General features: G+C 39.4%; 1 protein-coding gene across 7 annotated transcripts in view; it reads left to right on the top strand.

Annotated features, from left to right (window-relative positions):
• Positions 1-23,199, top strand: part of PDE10A (phosphodiesterase 10A) — a 763,936-nt gene that overhangs the window by 464,948 nt on the left and 275,789 nt on the right. The window contains exon 1 of one of the 7 annotated variants that reach the window (XM_058289688.1): positions 14,695-14,938. The exons of 5 other annotated variants lie outside the window; for them this stretch is intronic. In XM_058289688.1, coding sequence (XP_058145671.1) covers positions 14,794-14,938 — 145 coding nt within the window. In that variant the 5' untranslated portion in view covers positions 14,695-14,793. Of the gene's footprint in view, positions 1-14,694; positions 14,957-23,199 lie in introns of those variants that run through there. One more of the 7 variants, XM_058289687.1, reaches the window with a different exon arrangement.

The raw sequence follows: 23,199 nt of genomic DNA, 5'->3' as shown, positions 1-23,199 counted from the left end.
GTCTAATGATTTACAGCTTTGCTTTGATTCTTATTTATAACATCTTGGTGCAATTACTTGCATCTTGGTACAAGCAATTGCTTGGTGCAATTAATAATATTTATTGTTAATAAAGCATGCCTTATTTCTGTTTGATAAGGACTCACTCAGCCTGTCTAGGATTTTTAATATTTTCTCCACTTCAAGTCACTTAATCAGTCATTCAGGTATTTATTGAACATTTACTTTGTGCCAAGAACCCTGCTCCCTGCTGGAAATATAATAGTGAACCAAATAAAAATAGTCCCAGTTTCCAGAGAGACTATAGGGAGAGCACTTAATCCAGGCTTGGTGTACTGGGGAGAAAAACTAACAGGATTAACTCTTACCACAGTGAACCTTAAAAGGAAAGTAGGAGTTCATCAGGTTGAGGTAGAGGTGTGGGTGGGAGGAAGGGTGAATGTTCCAGGAAGAGGAAATTACCAGCATGTGGGAGACCCAAAGATGAGAGATATCACGGCTTATTCAAGGAGATAAAACTAGTTGAGTGTGGTTGGCAGTTGCACTAAGGAGATAAATGGTGGGACTTGAAGCTGAAGAGATAATTTGGGGTCAGATTTTTGGAGGCTTTATGAGTCATATTAACATTTCTTCACTTGATTATCAAGTGCTGAGGAATGACTAAAGGTCTTCAAGGGTAGGGTTATGGGAAGTGTGGTGCTTTGAAGCTGTGTGTACCCCAGAAGCACATGTTCTTAAATCTAGTCCATTCCTGTGCATGTGAACCCATGGTAGGTAGGACATTTTTATGAGGTTACTTCAGTTAAGCTATGACCCACCTCAATCAGAATGGATCTTAATCCTCTTTTTACTGGAGTCCTTTGTAAGAGAATGAAATTCAGGCAAAGAGAGAGAAAACTACAGAAACAAGAAGGTGAAATCAATAAAATCCAGAAGAGAAGGGAGAGATGAGCAGACACCGACCGCCATGTGCCTTGCCATGTGCCTTGCCATGTGACAGAGGAACCAAGGATCACCAATAGCTGGTCATCAGAAGAAAGCATCCCCTTGATGATGCCTTGATTTGGACACTTTCCTTAATGTCAAACCATGAGCGAATACCAATTCCCACCGGCATTTGCTGGAGCAGCCTAGGAAACTAAAACAGGGAGTAATATCCAACTAGCATTTTACGAGGCTTATGTCTCTGTTTATGAACAGTGGTTTGGAGGGGCAAAACTGAAGGCAGGGCATAATACCTAGAGGGCTTGTGGTTGCATGTAGCAGGGATAGGAAGATGGTGAGATTCAGGGATGAATTCCAGATTTCAGGTATGGGCAAATGGGTGGATGATGGTTTCATTCAATGATGAGAGAACACAGGAGGAACTGGTGTGCAGAGGGAGATGATGGGTTTGGAACCTAATGAGTTTGAGGTACTTACAGGATAGACAAACAATAATAACAGTTTGGCATTAATAGTTGATATATAGGAGTCTGTAGTTGGAGAGAGAGGACTAAGGGCTGGAGTGTAGTTGTTACCTTAAAATATTCTTGTGTCTTTAACTTTTATTGTGCTATTCATAAGAGGAATTCTGTGTTATGTATTGACTGCCGCTTACATAATTTTGCATTGAGTTGTGGATAATAGTAAGTTTTATTGTAACCTCTACTTCATTCAGTACCCACAAATAGGCAATTTCCTGAATATAGTCAAGTAAGTATTTGATTCTTTGAGTGCTGAATTATGGAGTGTGATATATTTTTAAAAATCCGCACACACACATAAATAATGTATAGCAACACTCTTCCAAAAGCAGCTTCTGTTGGGAAACTAACATTACTTTCTATTTCATTATATGATACAGAATAGAAGCAAAATGAGAGACTTCTTTTTAAATGTAAAGCATGCCTATTTTTAAAACCTCAGAAGAAAATAAAACAAATATAAAAGAGTAACTCTTCTATTTAAAGAGCAAATATTTGTTATTTGAGTTTTTTAAAAAATACTTTAAAAAGTGTTCAATTTGAATGTATATTCAGTTTTAAACGTGGTCTCTGATTTTAGTTGTACTCAGGACTTTGCTCATAGTTCTCATGGCATTTCTGTTTGTATTCATGTCCTATCAGTCATAATAGTAGGAGTTTATTTCTTGTTGTGTAGCTGCCCAGGTGAGACCCTCTCACTGAAAAAGTTATTTTGAAGGGATATTTTAATATTGTTTCTTATACTTCCATCTGTACTCACCTTGGTTTGGGGTGAAATAATATAGGTTGCTTTTTCATATTCTTTTCTAATGGAAGAGTCCTTGAAAAGTTTCTGAGAATCAGGAGACTGTACTTGATATTTGCCCACATATTGTTGGGTTGGGGAAAGGAATGAAAAAAAAAAAAAAAAGAATCTCCTTGAGGATTGCCATAGTTTGGAGTAACAGGAGAATAACAAATGCTTCCCATCTAAAAACTACTTTCTATTATTCTCTGGGCAATATAAATTTCATTTTATCTTCTTTTTAGCTTTATACTAGGTAATTTATCATGGTTATTTTTCTCCAGATATTTGCCTTTAGTGGTTATTGTTAGTAAATAGGGATTTTGGAAACCCCAAATGAAATCTGAGTAGTTTTTTTTTTTTTTTGCATGTAGATAAAACATGTGCTTCAGTCTTAGAAAGAAAGATAGGGTTTGTATAAAAAAGCATGGTAAGAGAGTGCCAGATGGGGTTGTTTGCAGTAATTACTGATGATAGTGTCATTACCAAAAGGTATTTGTTAAGTTGCTTCATAACTGAGCAAGAAAGGTAATTTTGAATGGAGATCAAATAATATAATAAACAGTACATGATCTTTGCTACACATGTGGTTGGATGAAATAAACACAATGTTGTTGAATCCAAACACTGTGACAGGCTATATCAGAGAAAATTGTATTCATCTTTATGAGAAATGGTCTTCGTGTTACACTCAAGGAATTGAAGGCATGTGCGATGGCTACACTAATAATTCTGATTGGTTAGCAGGGGACTGTTTGGAAATTAATTTTAGATGTACGAGTTCACTTATATGAAATAGCTAGAATAAGCTTCATCATGGAGCCAGAAAGTAGACTGCAGGTGACCAGGTTTGGGAAAGGGTGAGGGGAATGGGTGTGTTTGCTTAACGTGTGAAGTGCTTCTGTTTGAAGTGATGGAAAATTGGGGATAATGGCTTTAGGTGATGGTCACAAAATAGCTGGAATGTAACTCCACTGAACTGTACACTTGAGAGTGGTTAAAATGGGAAACTTCGAGTTGTTTTATATATTCCTATAATAATTTTTTTAAAAAAGAGATATATCAGCAAGAAAAGGAGGTGTACAGCTAACATTCTAGTCCTTTCCTATCTTATTATGTGTGTGTTACCAAGAGATATAGATAGATGTGGAAAGATAGATAGATATATGGATTGGTAGATGGATGGATGGGTAGTTAGAAAGAAAGAAGGAAGGAGGATGGATAATAGATGATGGATGGATGGATAGATAGAAGGATGGATCGATAGATATTAGATGATAGAAAGATAGAAGATAGTTAATAGATAGACAGAGGGATGGATTGATTGATGGAAGGTAGATGATAGATAATGAAGACACATAGATACAGATAAATAGACGAGATAGATGATGATGATAGATGATAGACAGGCAGATAGATAGATAGATAAGTAGGTAGGTAGATAGATAACCTTCTGTCCTGGCTGCATCGGAGGACAAAAGGCTTGGACCAGGCCCTTCGTAGCATTTCCAGACACAGCAATTTTTCCAAAGCAAGGCTAATCAGAGCCCTTCTTGAGACCTGCTATAAGGACTCTGGGAGAAGCTGTTCTCTTATTTTGCTGTAATTGTTAAGCAGGAGTGGATGTATTTTCAGCCATGTGAAGGAAGCCTACTTATTTGTCAGGATAAAGCTAGGTTATAATGTAGTAATGAATGGGGCCAAAATTGCAGCAGCTTAATACAGCAGCGATTCATTTCTCTTTCGCACACAGTTTCGCACACAGTTTGCCCACGTGATTTGCCATGTGGTTGCTAGCACTAGTTCTAGTCTACATCTCTATATCCATCTGTGCTTCCCAGCAAGCCAAGGCAGGGGAGGAACAAGCTAGAGAGTTGAGTGCAGGCAATGAAGTGCTTTGGCCTGGAAGTTACATGCATGACATATGTCACTTCTGCTCATATGTCATTGACTCGCGCGGGACACATGGACACACCAAATATGTCAAGAGGGCAAGGATATATAATTTTCTATATATACTGGGTATGAGTAGGCTCGGATGTGGGTGAACATTTGTAATGTGTACCACAGTCTGTCTGTTTGGAAAGAAAAAGACCGACAAAGAAGTAGGAACCATATAGTTGTTTTGGGTGGGGTGGGGAAGGGTGAGATGGTATGGGAGAGGGGCAGTGGTGGAGAAAGAGTGAGAGAGGCACTGAGTTTCCTGTTCTGCATTTTGAGAGCTACTTGAGCATCTGTTACAGCTTCATGGGCCATCTTTTTCTGTTTTTTTCCTTAGGTTAATTTGGATTGTTTTTTTGGTCTCCCGTAGTTGAAAGTGTCCTTCGGAAAATAAACTTGCTAGAATTTATTCAATGGAAAGGAACACTGTTATAAGAAAGAGGTGGAAGTGGAGCCAAGGGTTAGAAAGAACCATAGGGTAATTCTCACACTGACTTGAGCACTCAGCTGCCTTCACTGGAAGGTCCTTAACTTAGGATCTAAAGTTAGACTAGTAGCATTCCCTTATTTTAGAGAAGAGAAAGCTGAGGTGGGGTAACTTAGCCTTGCTTAAAGTCACATAGGAATTTAAGGGCAGGGATATAACCCAGGTTTTCTGACTCCTTGTGCCATCATCTCTTCCTTGCTTTATGAGAAGGTATGTTAGAGTTTCTTTATAATGAATCTGAAGGAAAGGGGAGATGCATAGGAACTTAACCAAAACAATGGGTGAGTTGCCCCCAAGATGGGAATCGTGTAAGACAAATCCTATGAGCTTTTGTTTATGGCATCGAAAGCAACACTTGCATTAAAATAATTGTTCATGAAATAAGCAGGTTTTGATAGGAGATGCATGTTGGCCTCATCTCATCTCCCCACAAAGGTCATGTCCTGAGTAATCCAAGGGTCTTGAACAAAGCTGAAGGCCAGGGAACTTTTGTGAGCTATTGTGACACTGAACTTGATGGGGATTTTAGGGCCTTTTGGTACCACTTCCGCAGATAAATCTGTGATCTAGTTCTGTCTATATTTTATGCTGACACAAATATGCTGCATTCCATCCTTATGAACCACACTGCCAAAATAATTTGATGAAAATGTTACCTCATTTGGAGATATTTTTCACATACCTAAGCCTCTTTTCACACTGCACCTACTCTCTGACGTGTTTGAAACATGCCATCTTAGTCTTATTGAAATAATTACAGTTAAATCTTATTTGTCACCGTTGAACCAAGGGATTTGCTATATAATATAAACCTGGCCTCATCCTTCCAGTAAGAAGGGAGAAAATTGCTCTTTGTGAGATGGGGAGATAGGCATTAGCCATTTTAGGTCATATAGTAAGTGATTTTCTGAACGTTAAGTAACTTTTCCCCCCTTCTAAGTGGAAAAAATATTTTGAAAAAAATTACTTCGTTATTTCCAGGCTGTGAAGTAAGAAAATAGATGAAGCATGAATATAAATACAATAAGGTAACAACAGAGTGAACATATTTCTGATTGGAATACCCAGAATCCTGTGTTGATGAGAGAGTGGTTGATGGGCATATTCAATTACAGCTATCACCATGTCAGTCCCCTGGGATTCCTGTTACTGATACAGTAATTAATATAACACAAAGCCCTTCGCAGTCTGACTCAACTTACCTTCCCTGTCTTAAGCCCTGCTGCGCCTCTTTATAATCTGTGTTCTCTCCACACTGAGCCGTATATGCTTCCCTCAACTCTGATCTGCTGTCTTATCCATTGATCTTTTGTTTGTTTATTTTAGTGTTTTTTGTTTTTTTTGTTTGTTTGTTTTTAGGAGGCACCAAGTACTGAGCCCAGGGTCCCATACATGGGAAGCAAGTGCTCAACCACTGAGCTACCTTTGGTCCGCAATGAGTTTTTTTTTTTTTTTTTTCATTCGTTTGTTAGTTTTATTTTTAGGAAGTACCAGGGGTCAGACTTGGAACCTCACACATAGGAACCAGGTGCTCAACCATTTGAGCTACACCCACTCCCCTCTGTTGGTCTTTGCACAGTCTTTCATCTACCCTGAATGCTTCTCTCACTCTCTGTACCTGGAACACTTACCTACTCTAGGAAGTGTTCTTCTCATCCCACTGGTGGTCATTTCAAAGGGACATTTCTGTTTTTTCTCTTCATTATGAAGTAAGGTTGCATTTCCCCATTCCTTTCAAGTTTATGATCAGGTAACTTGCTTTGATTCGTAAAATGTGGAAAGAAGTGAGGTATGTTACTTAATAGTGGATGTCTCTGATAGCCAACGCACACATGCCTTGTTCCTTTCCCCCTGCTGTGGCAGCCAGTGGGGTTCCAGTTGATGCTTCATCTTGAGTCCCTGAGTGAGGATAAAGTAAGTAGACCCTGCAAATTTGAACAGACCTGTATAGTGAATGAGAAATGAATCTTTCATGTTTTCAGTTTCTAAGGTTTAGGGAAAATTTGTTACTGCGGCAAAACCTAGTGCTTACTGACTGATGTGTGACCCCATAATGAGTTGTTATGGCAGCTAGTAATAGCAGTTTTGAAATTTTATTGTGTCCCCTGCCTTGTGCTAAGTGCTTTATTTATGTTCTCACATTTAAGCTTCTCAGTAGCCCTGTATGGAGTTGTTTTCATCACCATTGCATTTCTAGGGACACTGAGAGTGCAAATTAATAATTTGTTCAAAGTTATGCTGTGTGAAACCTTTCTCTTATTTATTTTGCTGTGTTTGTGTTTTCTCTGACTCCCTTGGCTTCATTATTCAACAAATATCAAAGAGCACCTGTTTCTGAAGATCAAAAGATTGATCAGAAAGAGCCTCTGTCCACGAGAAGATTAGGATCTTATAGGAAGGAAGAGGAATTTAAGCATATAATTATACTGAAGTATCATAGAGATAATTAAGAATAATGGAGGCTAGAAGGATTTTAATTCAAAACCTGTCCCTTACTGTATAGTCTTAGACAAATTTTACTTTTCTTCCCAACCTTTCTGTGTTCAATTTTTCTCATTCCTAAAATGGGAGAAGTTTCAAAATTTTATAAGCTATATAATGCAGATGCCTACCCACCTCAAAATAGCATTAGCATTGAGTGAGTCAAAGTGTTTAAAATTCCTGGTACTCAACAGTATCCAATAAATGATCGTTTCTGTTTGAATTTTGTTGTTTCAGTGAGAAGATTACTTGAGAGCACACAGGAAGGAGGCCTCCATTTGAGGAAAAAGGAGCAGAAAAAGTGTAAGGGGGAAGTGGCAATTGAATTAAGTTCCAAAATGTAAATAATTTTATTCTGGACAGGTAGGAAAGATCAGTATATTCCGGAAGATAGCATGAACAAAATCAAGAAGCATTTGGGGAATTACAAGGAATTTATTGTTAGAAAAATATGAAGTATGGTGGAGGAAATGGTTGGGGATATGGACAGACCAAGGAGACACCTTTATTTTATGCGCCATTCAGAACCACTGGAAGGGTTTCATCTGTGATGTGGTTTTTAAAAGATGATGATTTTGGAAGCATGGAAATAATGTCAGTGATGAATTAGAGGGAGTCAAAAATGAAGGAAAGAAATCCATTTGGTAGCTTGAGCCAGAGATGGAGATAAAATAGAGAGAAATGGTGAAGGCTTAAACCAATGCAGAGAGGATGGAATGGGAGTAATGATAGAGAAGTTGAAGCGTTAAAATTTATAAAACAGCTTTTCTAATAAAATTTCAAGAACGATGAAAAGCAGAGAGGCCTGTGGAACTCCTAAAGTTCTGATTTGATAACTGGAAAAATGCCTGTAATAAATATTGGGAATACAGAAGCAGCTTTGATTTTTTATTTTTTGGTTTTAATGCTATGAAATTTTCTTCCTTGTGTTAGGAATAACTCATTTTAAAATCTCAGATAACGTGAAAAATGTTCAAAGTAAAAGGAGAAATTCCACTTCCCAAAACACGACCATGTTAGCTTTTTTCCCTATACATTTAAAACCATGTATTAATAGGTGCAAAATGATCGTCTCAAACAAAATGGTATAGGTTGCTGCTTACTTATGATATTTAAAAACATAGCATGAGCCAACTGCCAGCTTTCTCTTTCAAGTATACAGAGATAGATCTACGTTATTCGTTTTTGCAAAGGGATAAAAATTATTGCATTCCATTTAGGATGTTTATATTTATTTCTTTATATTTGCTTCTACAAATAATGCTGTACTGGACATTTGTGTTTATATACTTTCCAATATGTATTTTTAGGAAGTATTGGGGTTTGAACCCAGGCCCTCATATGTGGAAAGTAGGTGTTCAACCACTGAGCTACACCTGCTCCCCAATGAGACTTGGTTGTGTTTTTTTTGTTGTTGCTTGTTTTGTTTATTTTTAGGAGGTACTGGGGATTGAACCCAGGATCTCATACATGATAAGCTGCCACTTAACCACTTGAGCTACATTTGTTCCCTCCCTTCAAATATTTTTGAAAGAAAAAGTTTTCTTGTTGAGAAAAATAGTAGGGTCAACTGTGTACATATCATTTCTGAAGTACCTAATGGACAATCAGGTGGATATGTTAATTAATCACGTGAATAGAAGGGGTCAATGCTTAGGAGAGAGGGCTGAGCTGGAATTAATATTGGTAAGATATCAAAATGTAAATGGTATATGACCCAGCAATTCCACTCCTAGGTTTGTACCCAGAGAAAGTGAAAATAGGGTCTCCAACAAATACTTGAATACCAGTGTTCATAGCAGCATTCTTCACAATAGCCAGAAGGTGGAAGCAACCCAAGTATCCAGCAATCGATAAGTGGATAAACGAATGTCATGCATACATATGATGGAATATTATTCAATCATAAGAAAGAATGAAGTTCTGAGACATGGTGCAACATGGATGAGCCTTGAGAACATGAGAGGCACGTGAGGACAGACACTGTATGGTGTCACTTACATGAGTTACCTAGAAATAGCAACTTGGCAGAGACAGAAAGTAGACTGGAAGTCCTTAGAGGATGGAGAAGGAAGGAGGAAGTTTTTGTTTGGCAGGTATGGGTATTTGTAGATAAAAATGAATAATAAAAGCCTGTGGCAGAATGGAGCCAATCAGCTTCTGAAGTCCAGCAAAATCCTACCCCAATCCCCTGCCACCAGCTTCCTTGGTCAGTTACCCCAGACAGGCTGCTTGTCCTGCTCCCTTCTGAGACATTTCAGAGCTCTGTGCGGTCCCTCCATGGTGCAGCTGGTGGACCAGGTACCACTCCTCATGGCAGACGTGAAAAATTTGCCAGATAGGTTAGAGCCCATCGCATCTTCTTTCGGGAAGCTTGAACTCAGAATATTCAGAAAGACGGTCAATTTCCTGAAGGAGCTGCAGAGATTGTAACCGCAGGGACAGAGTAATTGAGCCATCATAAAGGCAGTGGGCCACCATGCCCACTGCTGGGAGACAGCTAAAAAAATGTAAATGGTACCTGAAGCAACAGGCAGTGATTCATTATTCAAAATATTTACTGAGGGTCTACTGTTTCCTGGATCCCACAATATCCTTTTGGGTCTGATGGTGAACCAAAGAGCCACGGACCCCACCCTTGCTGGACTTTACTGTAGCGTAAGGAAGAAGAAAATTAAATGAATGAGCACAAATAAATCTATTAAAAATCATGATAAGGGTTACAGGGGAGAAGAAATGGGTGCTAGGAGGAAACTTAATTTTCAGATTTGGTGGTAGGGGAAAGCCTCCCTGTTTCGTTGTCATACTTTTTTTTTTTGTTTTTGTTTTTGATATCCCTATATAATGTTTCCTTTACATACATGTCTCCATCATTCCGTGGTACTTTTCAGATATCCTAGAAAGAGCATGCTTTGTAAAATTGACTTAAACAAATCGAAATAGCCTTAGGTTAGACGATAATTCATGTAGTTTCATGACCCGTTCCACCTCATCAGAGGCTAGCATTCCAATGTTTGCTTAGACCTCTTTTTATTTTTCTGTTCCCCAGTTGATAAACACCTAGGCTATTTCCAACTCCTTGCTGTTTAAAAAAAGAAAAAGCTACTTCAGAGACAACACGTGCAAAACTGAACTTAACCTTTTTCTCTAAATTTCTAGTGCTTTTGGCTTTATCCATTTCTGTTTCTAGATGCCAATGTACAGCTCGCTACAACAAAGTCACTTTATCCTCAAGATGCGGAATTCCTCCAAGAGTCTTCACTTGTATGCTGTCCTTTCCCCTCCCCTCTGCCAGTGCCCTTCACTCTGAACAGGGTGTGTGTGGGTGTGGGGGACATTAAATTGGGTAGATTTAAAGCGTTCTAGTGCATTCCAAAAGAAAAGTGACATCTTACAGACTGAGTGCTTTCTGGAAGACTCTCCTCTGTTATTCAAAGGCTTTTGTACTATGGTTATTTCCTGTGTTTTCACTGGAATCCCTTTTAGCTACACCATGAGGTATTATGAGTTTTATTTTTGCTACTGAATGATATTTTCCTGATTTTATGTTTTAACTGTTTCCTGCATAACAACATGGGGGCGACAATTGCTTTGGCCTTTATAGATCTCCAAAGAATATTGTGAAGATAAAATAAAGTATCAGTAACCTCTTAAGTAGTTGCTGTGGGATATGATTTCATGAGCTATTTGCATCAGTTTTTAAATATGGCTGTATAGTGGATTAGGTGGAAAAGCTTGTGCTAGAGTCATGCAGACTCTCCAGAGAATATGTATTTCTTTTTCTTTTTTTTTCTTCAGGTGTCAGGGCTGGGGATTGAACCTAGGACCTTGTGTGTGGGAAGCCAGTTCTCAACCACTGAGCCACGTTGGCTCCCCTGAGTTGGTTTTTCATTTGTTCCTTGTTTTTTTTGTTCTTGCTTTGTTTTGTTAGGAAGCATTGGGGATCGAACCCGGGACCTCCATGTGGGAAGCAGGCACTCAACTGCTTGCGCCACATCTGCTCCCAACTTATATTCTTTTAAAGATGCCTCTGGGTTACTAAAGTTGGGTCAAAATACATCTGAAAAGGAGGTGTGGTATTAGTAACTGTCATAAGATATTTTATGGTCATTATTATGTTCTTTTAAAAATGACATGAGTCCCGTACTTTTCTCCATTAACAGCATCTTCCATTAGTGTGGTACATTTGTTACAAGTGATGAGCACATATTGAAGCATGACTACTAACCAAGGTCTATAGTTTACATTATGGTTTACACTTTGCACCACACAATTTTATAGATTTTGACAAGATGTAGAATGGCCTGTATCTGTCATTGCAATGGCATTTTAATTAGAACCTCACACCTTGAATAAGACATGGTTTAGGAGCACTGGGGAGTCCTTAACCAGAGGGACATCAGATTTTTGTAATGCTTGAACTTTATATAAGACGGGGCGGGGTACACCCTCCTAATGAAAAAGTGCAGGGCAATGTCTCACTTTTGCATATTTATCAAAAACACCTGATCCTGTGACAGCATAGCTCGCGTCCTTCCCAGGACCTTGGAGGGGGCCCCTGGGAGTGCGGGGCTTTGAAGCTGGTTGGCCTCGTGCTACATCTGCCCATCCCCACGTAGCTTTCCCCTCCTGTTCTACAGTGACCACGGTGGCACAGGGGAGAGGGAGGGCACTCTTGCAGCTCGGTTCTCTTGCTAGGACTCTGCCATTAAAATGAACCCCCCCCCCCGAGAAGAGACCAGAGCAATTAAGCCACAGAAGGCACACAGGTTTCTTCTCCAGGGCCCACTCCCATGTGTTGGTAGCTGCACCCTGGAGGGGTTTGAGGTGCATTAGGGGGAACTGGGCAGGAGAGGGGGGTATGATGGGAGGTTGGGAGTAGGAACAGGGGAGGTAAGGAGACAGAGGTGGGCCAAGGGGGACTGGTTATCTGTTTGTGTTACTATTGCTGAATGCTTCAGTGTGAGATGCTTTATCGATATATTTATTCTATTACTTTTCTCCTCCATAACTGTAAAAGCCCAGAGAGAGTGTTGGGAACAGGGGTGGTGGGGTGGTAAAGAGAAGAAAGAACAGTGGATTCGGAAGGAAAGGACTGGCTGACCCCAAAACAGGCTCTTGCCAACCTGTTGCGCTTAGCCTATCCTGCTCATAGTGTCTGCTTGAACAACTAGTGATTTCCAAAGGAATGTCTTCCCCTTTGTTTTCTGACATTTTGAACAAAGCAATATCTATCGCAAACCAGGATGGAGAATGATTGAATACTAGGATGAAGGTCTAGATAAAGCTCTTCAGTTATGGCATTCTATATTTAGAGACTGTGAGAAGAGGCAGTATAATCATGAAATAGCATTTGAAAATTAGATGGGTGTGAAGGGCCCTGCTGATTACTTAATGTACCTCCAAGAAAAGAAATAAAAACATCAGAAAACAGAAAGTAACCTGCTTGCCCAATCTATGAAAAATTTTAGAAGGATTAAGAAGTAGTGTCTTAGAAAATTCTTAATGTAAAAATGTGGGGGAGGAAGGCATTTAGAAATTAGGAAATCTTGAAAATAATTGCCTAGTGGAATGAATTTGAAAGATAGGGCAATTGGACCTTGAAGCATTGGAATCTACCAATGCTTGTGCATCAGCCTCCCCATTTCTCAAACCGGAATTCTAATGATGTCATCTGCCTAACAGAGGTGATGTAAGCATTACTTATTAAAATGCCACTGTCACATACAACACTGCAGAGCACATAGCAAACACTCGGCAAACGTGAGCAGATTCTGTGTCCTACAGAACTGTTTGCAAAAAAAAAAAAAAAAAAGTTGAGGCTATCACATTTGAAGAGATAGAGAAAAATGTTGAAATCATATGCAACATAAATTTTTGTATACTAGATTTGGCTACTATTGTTTTCAGCATCCAATATATTTTAAGAGTTAAATCCTTATTTGGGAGGCAAGAGTTTGAAAATAGCCAATGTGATTGTAATTGATACAATCAGAGTAGTTGAAGGCAGTTTAGTAAGTCCTGATTCCTCTGTGGACAAATACTTTTTTGCATGTCCTTGATTAAATGATCTTAAGGCCTTTAGAAGTACAAATGGTGGGAGAGAAAAAGTTTGATGAGGAGATATATGGAAATAAACCTCCAGTGGGGAAGATCAGCGGATCTAGAGAGAAATGTAAAGCAAGGAGGCCAATGCAAGGGGTAGGCATATAAGATGCTGCTGGAGTGGAAGTGAGAGAGGAAAAGGGGACTCTGATAATGCAAGAATGAACCTTGGAAGAAATATTTGGTACACTGTAAATCGAAGGAAACTTAGAGAATTTATATGGATGTATGTGGATATGTATACAACACACACATGCACGCACCATTTCATTTCTTGAAAAAGACCTTCAAAAGCTAATGCACTTTCTTTTTTTTTTCCCCAAATTCTACACAATTTATTCATTTTTTTAAAAGATATTACATTAAAAAAATATGAGGTCCCCATTCGCCCCCACCGCCCCCACCCCACCACTCCCCCCCCCCAACAACACTCTCCCCCATCATCATGTCACATCCATTGCGTCTGGTGAGTACATGTCTGGGCATTGCTGCACCCCATGTCCCGTGTTCCACACCATAGCCCACACTTTCCCACGTTCCATCCAGTGGGCCATGGGAGGACATACAATGCACTTTCTTATTAGATTAAAATTTACCATTTTTTTTTAAGATTTATTTTTTATTTATTTCTCTCCCCTCTCCCCCCCCCCACCCAATTTTCTGCTCTCTGTGTCCATTCGCTCTGTGTTCTTCTTTGTCCGCTTGCATTCTTGTCAGTGGCACTGGGAATCTGTGTCTCTTTTTTGTTGCATCATCTTGCTGCATCAGTTCTCCGTGTGTGGTGCCACTCCTGGTCAGGCTGCACTTTTTTTGCATGGGGTGACTCTCCTTAAGGGGCACACTCCTTACAGGTAGGGCTCCCCTACGTGGGGGACACCCCTGTGTGGCACGGCACTCCTTGCGTGCATTGGCACTGTGCATGGGCCAGCTCACCACACAGGTCAGGAGGCACTGAGTTTGAACCCTGGACCTCCTATATGGTAGGCAGACGCTCTTATCAGCTGAGCCAAATCCACTTCCCTTCCCTGTTCTTAAAACCTCACTTTACGGAGCGCTCATTCCTTACCATTTTTATTGACAGTTGTTCTTTGGAACTCTTCAGGGGCTTGCCACTTTCTCGCCACGATTACGGGCCCTGCTTCGGAAATCCTGCAGCAGGTTGTTGGGGCAGTGGAGTACTGAAACCCAGCACGTCTGCGGAATTCCTGGAGCAGTGAGGGTGATTCACTGGAGGGGTGCAGATCCTCCTTGGGGGCGGTGGGGGCGAGGGGTGCTTTGAGAGAGGCGCCAGCCTCTGGCTGGGGAGGGGGTTGTAGGAGGTGGCAAAGCCAAGATTCCAGGGCCCGACTATGATGTCAGCAGCTCCAGAGGGAGCAGACAGGCTCATCCTCAGCCGTCGGCAGTTGGAATCTGTTGGAGAGCGGTTGGCCAATCCTTGGCCTCAGCGAAGTGGGCAATGGAAGACCCCTCGAGGAGGTCCGTTTTCACTCCAGCGAGAAAGAAACTCATCTGAGGGTGCGTGAGGTTCTATGTTTCCAGGCTGCAAGACCGATGCCCGCCTGAGGTGTCGGGATGGCAAAGAGGCCCAGCAGCCCTGCGTAGAAGCTCTGTGCTATTGGCCGAGCACAGAATCCTGCTTGTGCCTGCACGCCGAGGCAGTTACAGATAACAGCGGTATGGCACGATTTTATGGTGAGGAGGGTGCTTGTTCAAATAATCATAGCCACTGGTGGGTATTAAGCTCGCAGTGTGTGCCCCGGTACCGTGGTAAGCCGGCTGAAAACCCTGAGGTTCTTCAAGGAGTTGTTTTACAGGCCATGATGTAACGGAGGTGCCTCTACTCTTTTCCTAAACTGGGTTATTTTTTCAAAGATTTATTTGTTTATTTTTATTTAATCCCCCCCTTGCGGCTTGTTCTTCTCTTTTGCTGTCTTCTGTGTCCATTCGCTGCACGTTTTTTCTGTGTCCGCTTGTCTCCCTTTGTTGTGTCATCTTGCTGCTCCAGCTCTCCGCAGCGCGCGGGCCAGCTTTGCCTTCACAAGGAGGCCCTGGGATGTGAACCCAGGGCCTCCCATCTGGTAGACGGGAGCCCAACTGACTGAGCCACAGCTGCTCCCCGCTAAAGTGATGGAAGCATTCGATTCAAAGGCTGCGTTGCCTTTCATTGCTCCAGCAAATCCAAACCCAAACCAGAAACTGATGACAATGAAATCTGTCAGAGTGAAGCTTGGAAAGGCATGAGGCTGAAGATGAAGAAGAGAAAAGGATAGAGGTGCTCTCCGTTTGTGGAATAGAGGAGGAGACACTCCTGTTGCCAGGGAATGAGTTAAAAGGACTGCACACTGTTCCTGTGATGCCGGCTTGCTCGCCTTAGGAATGTGAGGGTTCACGTTTGTGACTGCCTCTTTCTGTTTTGCTTGTTTTAGTTTGCTTTTGTTTTCAGCAGAGCATTTCTTACTTGCCCAAAACATTGGCAGTCACAGGGGTGGCATAACATTCATTATGTTTCTCTTTCATTTTTTTAAAGATTTTATTTATTTCTCCCTTTGTTTGCACTTGCAGTGTCTGTTCATCTTCCTTGTTTCTTTTGGAGGCACTGGGAGTTGAACCCAGGACCTCCGATGTGGGAGGAAGGCACCTAATCGCTTGAGCCCCCTCTGCTCCTGCTTTGTTGTGTCTCTCATTATATTTGTCTTCTTGTGTCTCTTGTTGCATCATCTTGGTGTCAGTTTGCCATGCCTGCCCATCACGCCTGTTCCCTCTCTTCTTTAGGAGGCACCGGGAACCAATCCAGGTACCTCTCATGCAGTAGGCAGGAGCTCAAATGCTTGAGCCACATCTGGTTCCCCATTCTGATTCCTTATATCCTTCAAAATTCATCTGAAGAGATGCTCTTCTGAAATTGCCAGGGTGAACTATGTTGTGTATTAGCATGTCTGGGTTGAGTTAGGGTTAATCTGGAAGTACTGTATATACTGTATAGTAGGGCTGTATTCTGACCCTTCTTGAAGGTTTGAATAGATGTAGTTGGGAAGGGTAGAAAATATAAAGGAGAGCATTCTGTCGGAGAAAATTGGAGACAAAAGTCAGGGACCGGGGCAGTGATGTGGCTTAGTAGTTGAGTGCTGGCTTCCCACGTACGAGGTCCTGGGTTCAATCTCCAGCCCCAATACCTCAAGAAAAAAAAAAAGGACCATAGTTACACTCACCTAGTAGCACAAGCAGTCTCCTAAGTCCTAGTCCAGATTAGAAGTTTTAAAGTTTTCCTGACTTATCCCTTTCTTGACTTACAGGGATAATGGGAGATTTTACTTCTGAATATTGATTCGTGAACCTGTCTATTGTATTGGCTTAATAGAAAATAAAAGAATTTAATGGAAGAAACTATCAAGTGTTTTGTCTTTGGAAAAATTTAGACACAGGTTTGCTAAGAAGTGTCTTTCCCTTTATTTTTTCCTGTTTCAAAACAAATTTCAACAGTAAGTTGCCCACACATTTACACTTAACTTGTAAAACTTGTATTTTAGAGATCTCCTTGATATTACTAGACTTTTGAGGCTATTTCTCTTCAGGATCTGGAAAGAAAGAGAAAAGAAATGAAATGTGCCTAGTAAAATTTGCTCTCAAAAGATGATTGTTCAATGTGCAAATTACACACTTCAGTGATGAGAAGTTTGGTCATCCTTAGAAATAGTCTCTAAAATGTACTGGTGTTTTAAGATGTAACGAGGAGAGTGACAGTGTGGGGTTTCTTCCTTGATAAAAAAGTAAATGCCACAAAAAGTCTGTGCAAGCTAGACTTTTGAGTACTTTGTTGGTCTGGGTCTTGTTCTTGAGTGGGCTGGGGGACCAAAATGTGGCTCCTGTGAATGTCGTTCTTGATGCTGTAAGTGTGTGATCTGAAAGGGGACATCTCTTCTTTTGTTCTTTTCTTTTCCTATTAACTTCCATTGACATTCCATTATATATAAATAGAATTTAGGGACAGATGGAGGACCTAGCAAAAACTGTAAGTAAGCCTATTATCATTCATGTTTGTCTTGTCCACCCTCATTTGACATTGCTAAGAGCTTGTCTACAGCTATTAAACTATTTGGAAAAGAATGAACTAGAACATGTAATGCTGTCATTCTGTGTCTAAAAAAAATTGATTTCTGTCCTGTAGCATTTATCTAAATCTTCATGTGTTACATTTGGACTTACTCCACAGAGGGTTTTCTCTTCTTAACTGGTTGCATTTAATAGCATATACAAGTTGCTTTCACACTGTCTCTTAGTCAGCGTAGATAATTTAAGGAAGTAAACATTTTTTGGCCATATTAGGATAGTGGTCTGGGTGTGGAAATGAGCATCGATTTTCATTTGAGGCAAGCATTTCCTGGCATGACCGCATAGTTGATTTTACCCAGCCATTTAAGTTGACCAAAACAATAAAATTATGATTTTTATGATTTGGGTTGTTCGAAGGCCTGCCTTTATTAAGTTTGGAGATCCGTGTTGGGATGAATGAGCCAGTGTTCTTGATGGTAAAATATAGCCAAAGACTTGTAGCCATCTTTTCTCTAACAGGGCCATTGGAGAGCGTTGGTTGGGGAGGGAGGTATACCAGTTGGACTCTCATAAAAGAACTGATGTTGAGACAAGAAGCTTGGGGGAAGAAGAGGAAACTGAGGCTAGGGCAGGTAACCCAGGTCGAGGAGGTCTTGCCCCTGAAGGAGATGGCAAGTGTTTGAGGGCACAGTATTGGCGTGCCCATATCTAGACTTTAGACCCAGTGGAGGTAGGTGTGGCCTGGCTTAGGTGGTTCAAAGAATCTTGTTTTTGGAATCAGATACTCTTGGTTCACCTTCCAGCTTTGCTACTCACCGCCTACTTTCAGGAAGTTACCTTATTTCTCTGAAGTTCAGTTTCTTTATCCGTAGATTGGAAATAATGCTAACTTCATCATCTAGATCTTGTTTAACATATCAGCCTTATCTCCTTCCATTCTTTTTTATTTTTTTATTTATATAACTTTATTTCAAATTCAAAAAAAGAATTTTAGGCAAAAGGCAGCTTAAGAAATTATGGAAGTGTTACTTAAAAAAAAAATTCTGTCCAGGTACATTTATCCTATTTAATCCTAATAACAAACTCAGTTGTTTCTCCAGTGTGCCGAAAGATTAATAAATAAGCACAGACTGGTTAAATGACATGACCAGTGTCTTCTTATTAATGAAGAAAATGAAAAACAGCACTTGATCATATTCATCTCAAAATGAAATCCCATATTTTTTTTAACTTTAGCATTTATATACCAACTTCTTTGCCCTTGCTACAAAATATTACAATATTATTGTTAACTGTAGCCTGTACTTTACATTAGTTGTATTTGCCCATATATCACCATATTCTCAATATCTTGTAATAGAAGAACATTCCTATATTTATATTATTAACCATAATCCTCATCTACCACCAAAATCACTATTTTACTACCTTTTATATGCACTACTTTTTCAAATTATACTTATACAAGAGGGTATATGGTTCTCTGATTTCACACAAATTCTCATTGCATCACATACTGCCAGTTCTGTTTTTGGTGAATCTGAGGTTGCTCATTTGCTCAGCTGGCATCTGCCAGATGTCTCCATTGTCGTGATACTTTTTTGCCTTTGTAATAAATAATCTGTGATGGGATACTCTGAAAGTGTGTGAATATCATATTTCCCAACACTCTTTTATTCAATGGTTTTCTCATTCATTGGTGACCTTGGCCTGAATTATTACTTTGGGGCTTACAAAATGATTATTTAAAAAAAGTTCTACCATTATTTCCCCCTTGATTAGTTAGAATTCTGTAAAGAAGAACTCCCCTCACCTTTTTCCCTCTTTATTTTTATTTTTTCTTGTTTTGGGTACCATACATTCATGGAATACTTTTATGTTCAATAGTTACAATGATACTACTATATTTGTATTCCTTTTATGTTCGATATGGTATAATCTGTTATTGGGTTTATTATTTTTGATTCTCAAGCTGCCCCATATTTGGCCAGTATGTGTGTTTGCACAGGTCTCCATTAGTCTTAGACACTTGGGCACACATTTTTCCATACTTACACTTTCGTATCCCAGACCTGCCTGGAATCAGCCATTTCTTCAAGGAGTCTTGTTTATGGTATTTAGTAGCCAAGAACTGAGCAATAGGTTTGTTCTTCTTTCTAGGCCTTTTCCACAGTAAATAAATTTAGGAAATATATATTTAAATAATGAGTTTATACTGGTATCTCTAATTTAAAGCAAATACATAGTGTTTGTCTTCACCAGGGAAGGCAGTTTTATAAATTATTATATAAAGTAATTGGTAGAGATGGCAATTATTGGAAAGCTTATGTAGTACAGGTTAGTGTGATTCATTAAGAGTTGAGCTCTGTGATATAGGTATTGGTGATTTAGCTCACTTAGAATAATTTCAGTTGTGGGCTGTGATAAAGCAAGACTTTCAAAGAAATCTGAGGAAATTTTTTTTGAATTGATACTCTCTGCACACTTAACTTATTCACAATGACCTCCATGATTCATAAATAATGATGTCTTTCGGAGATGGATAGTTTAGAAGAATATTTATCACATTTTAATTTCTTAACAAGTTATATATCAGCTGTCTTCATTAAAACATAAGTGTTTATTAATAAGACTTTAAAGAAATTGAAATGTGGCTAATATAATGTCTTAATATAGTTGTAGATTTTGCTGATTTAATTATGCATTCTTTATTTATTGATGGCTGTTTTACTTTCAAGTAGTGCCCCGTATCTTTCATTTTTGCTCATATTAGAATATTGGATCATAATATCAATTTTTCTAATTAAGACTTTTAAAGATTTAAGTTGTTAAGTTTCTCGTGTATATTCCACTTTATTTTTAAAGAAGTTTTAGATTTTATGTAACTAGATTTTAGTTACATAAAAATGTAGGTATTCCTATATATCCCATCCCTTCCCCTCTCACATCTTCCTCTCTCTGTTAATAACATCTTTCATTAGTGTGGTACATTTGTACAATTGATGAACAAATATTGAAGCATTGCTGCTCTGTAGTTTACATTATGGTTTACACTTTGCACTGTACAATTTTATAGGTTTTGACAAAATGTATAATGGCCTGTATCCATCATTTCACTATCATGCAGAACAGTTTCAATGTCCTAGAAATTCCCCATGCTACACCTATTCTTCCCTCCCTCTCCTCCTAGAACCTCTGGAAACCACTACCTTTATATCAATGTTACAAGTTCTTCCATTCTTTAATATTAATAAGGCTTCTTTAGTTCATGGTTACATTCCTTCTTATTTCTTCATTCATCAATCTTGAGGGTTTTGGGATAGTGATGTCCACTCTGCTTCAGATTGAGATGGGCTTAGATCTTATGGGACAGATGGAAGGAACTGTTTTGCTTGCAGTTGTAGATACTCTGCTTTTTAGGATGGGGTTTGCCCTCATCACCATCATTTTGCTAGGTGTCCTGGGTGAGTCCAGTGAAATGAAGAGTAGGTGTTGGCTGCGACTCTGCTGAGGGCTCAACCGGCATATGAATAGACCAAAGATTTAAGTCTCTGAGAATGTATATTAAATGAGTATAGTGCCAATTACAGGCTCAAATAAAAGGGGCAGAAGAACCATGCTTAGAGAAATTTTAAATGAGTCTAGTTCTGTTACATTGGGGAAATAAGTTAACATATATTCAGAGGTAAGGCCTATCTATGGGGTGCTGATTTTATGGGGGTTGTGTGCCTTGCCTGTGGTGTCCAGATGTCTCTGGAGCCCTTGGGAGCACCCTTGTTTGAGGGTTTGTTTACTGTGGCAGTCAGTGAGATCCTCCTGAGATATGCATAAGCGTAACCTCTGAAATGTCCCCCTTACTCACTTTGAAATCTCTTAGCTGTAAAAACTCTTGTTTTTCACTTTTGGTCAAAGTCTCTTCCCCAAATGCATCACTAGTTGGCACTTGGTAATAATTCCTTGGTGCCAGGGAGGCTTGTCCCTGGGAGTCATGCCCCACACTTAGGAGAAAGTAGTTAGTTTATTTGCTGAATTTGGCTTAGAGAGAGGCCACATTTGAGTGACAAGGAGGTTTTCAGGACGTAACTCTTAGCCAGTAGATAGTAGGGTAAGCTTCAATTTTACAAGAATAAGGTTCGTAAGTACAAGCATTAACATCAACGGCTCAGCATATTGGTCTGTTTTCTTTTATTAGGCACTGCCTATGTACTCTAGAGCTTCTTGCCACTCTATCAGAGAATGTAGCAGGACTCCCCAGGAGGAAATTTAATATTTTATTGATTATCACACCCTATAACAAGATGGACACATTCATATTCCATAGAGACATGCCCCAGGTGCACCCTTCCCCACATATCCCCCCACCACTGACACCCTGCACCAGTGACACTTTCCTGCCATAGTTGTCAAAAGAACACTCCCACAATTGTATTCTCAACTACAGTCCTCAATCTTCTTCCAGCTGTCCCCCCGGCTCTTTGGATAGTCCAACATACCCCTGCCCAGCCCCACTCATATATATTTTAATTTAAAACTTATTGTTCTATGGGCATTGGTTTTTGTATGCTAGTATGACATTTTTGTCTATTTGTGGCTTAAGTTAGTATTTGACCTTTTTCTCACGAACATGTGATAATGGCCTTTTAAATAAAGAGCATTGATGAATGAGAAGATCATTTTTATTTGTTTTTAACTTCTTTCTTCTGGAAAATAATATAAATCCATAAAAGGTAATCTCAGGTAGATTTTATTCTTAATTTATCAGAATATATATATATTCTGATCTTAATATATCAGAATTAATATATACTCGGCAGCTACTTTAAAATATGTCTTTTGAAAAGTTGTCTCAACACTTTGTTTTGCATGTCCCAAGTGTGAGGCAAACTTGATACTGTCTTTGGGCCAAAATTGCAGAGCAGGGCAGGACCAAATGAGTAATGATTTGGCAGTTCAGATCTTGGGCAAACCATTCCACACAGCTGTGGTTCCTACTTATTAGAAAACGTGGACTTTGAATGAAGGACAACAGCTGGGGGCTGTAATATAGCAAAGCAAAGTGGAGTGAAATGAAACAAAACAAAAAATAAACAATTTCTGTATTGACATCTACTACATTGGACCAATTTTATTAGAAATACAAGACTTACACCACTCCTGTTTCTTCCTTCAAAAGGTAATAAAGTTAGATTGGAAAGACTTGTCAGGAAATGCTTGAAATGCATTTAGCAGTTTTTTGGGGGGCTGTGAAAGAAAAATTTCTCTTGTGCTGGCCATTAGGATTTATAGAAAGGAAGGTTGCAACATGATTACTTTTGACCATGTTATTTAATTCACAGTGAATTATGCTGGATCTTTTAATTTCCCTCTTTTACTCCACCCTCTGCTCCTCCTCCTCTTCCCCCAAAAATACCACTTCTTTGGCTTTGCTGCTTTTATAATCCTGATGACTAATACAATACAATGAACTTGTATCTGGGCAAAGCAGCTCTGTCTCGTTTTCTAATTTATTTTGATTTAAACACATTGTTAATTGAGGGGAAATAAATACACAAATCTATGATTTCATCATGGTTGTTGTAATTGAGTTAAATGTCTAGACTATTTTTCAAAAGTGATGTTCCCTTAATTTGAAGTCATTTTTAAGTGTCTACCCAGGCACATTATAAATTTATGCAGTAAGAGAAGAAAAAAAAGAGGCTATGATTTTGCAAGTGGCTTAGTCAGTACTCAAAAAGTGTTTGCTGGGTAAAAATTAAAAGCAGATAGATCTCATTATGTTTGGTATAAACTTGCTGTAATGGGTCAATTTAATTCAGTGAACATTCCTACACTTGGGATTGAATATATGGACTCTGGATTCATGCACCTGGAATTTTATTTTGTCT

The sequence above is a fragment of the Dasypus novemcinctus genome, chromosome 28, assembly GCF_030445035.2.
Source record: "Dasypus novemcinctus isolate mDasNov1 chromosome 28, mDasNov1.1.hap2, whole genome shotgun sequence".
Classification (NCBI taxonomy): Eukaryota; Metazoa; Chordata; class Mammalia; order Cingulata; family Dasypodidae; genus Dasypus; species Dasypus novemcinctus.
This window is presented reverse-complemented; position numbering and strand designations above follow the sequence as displayed.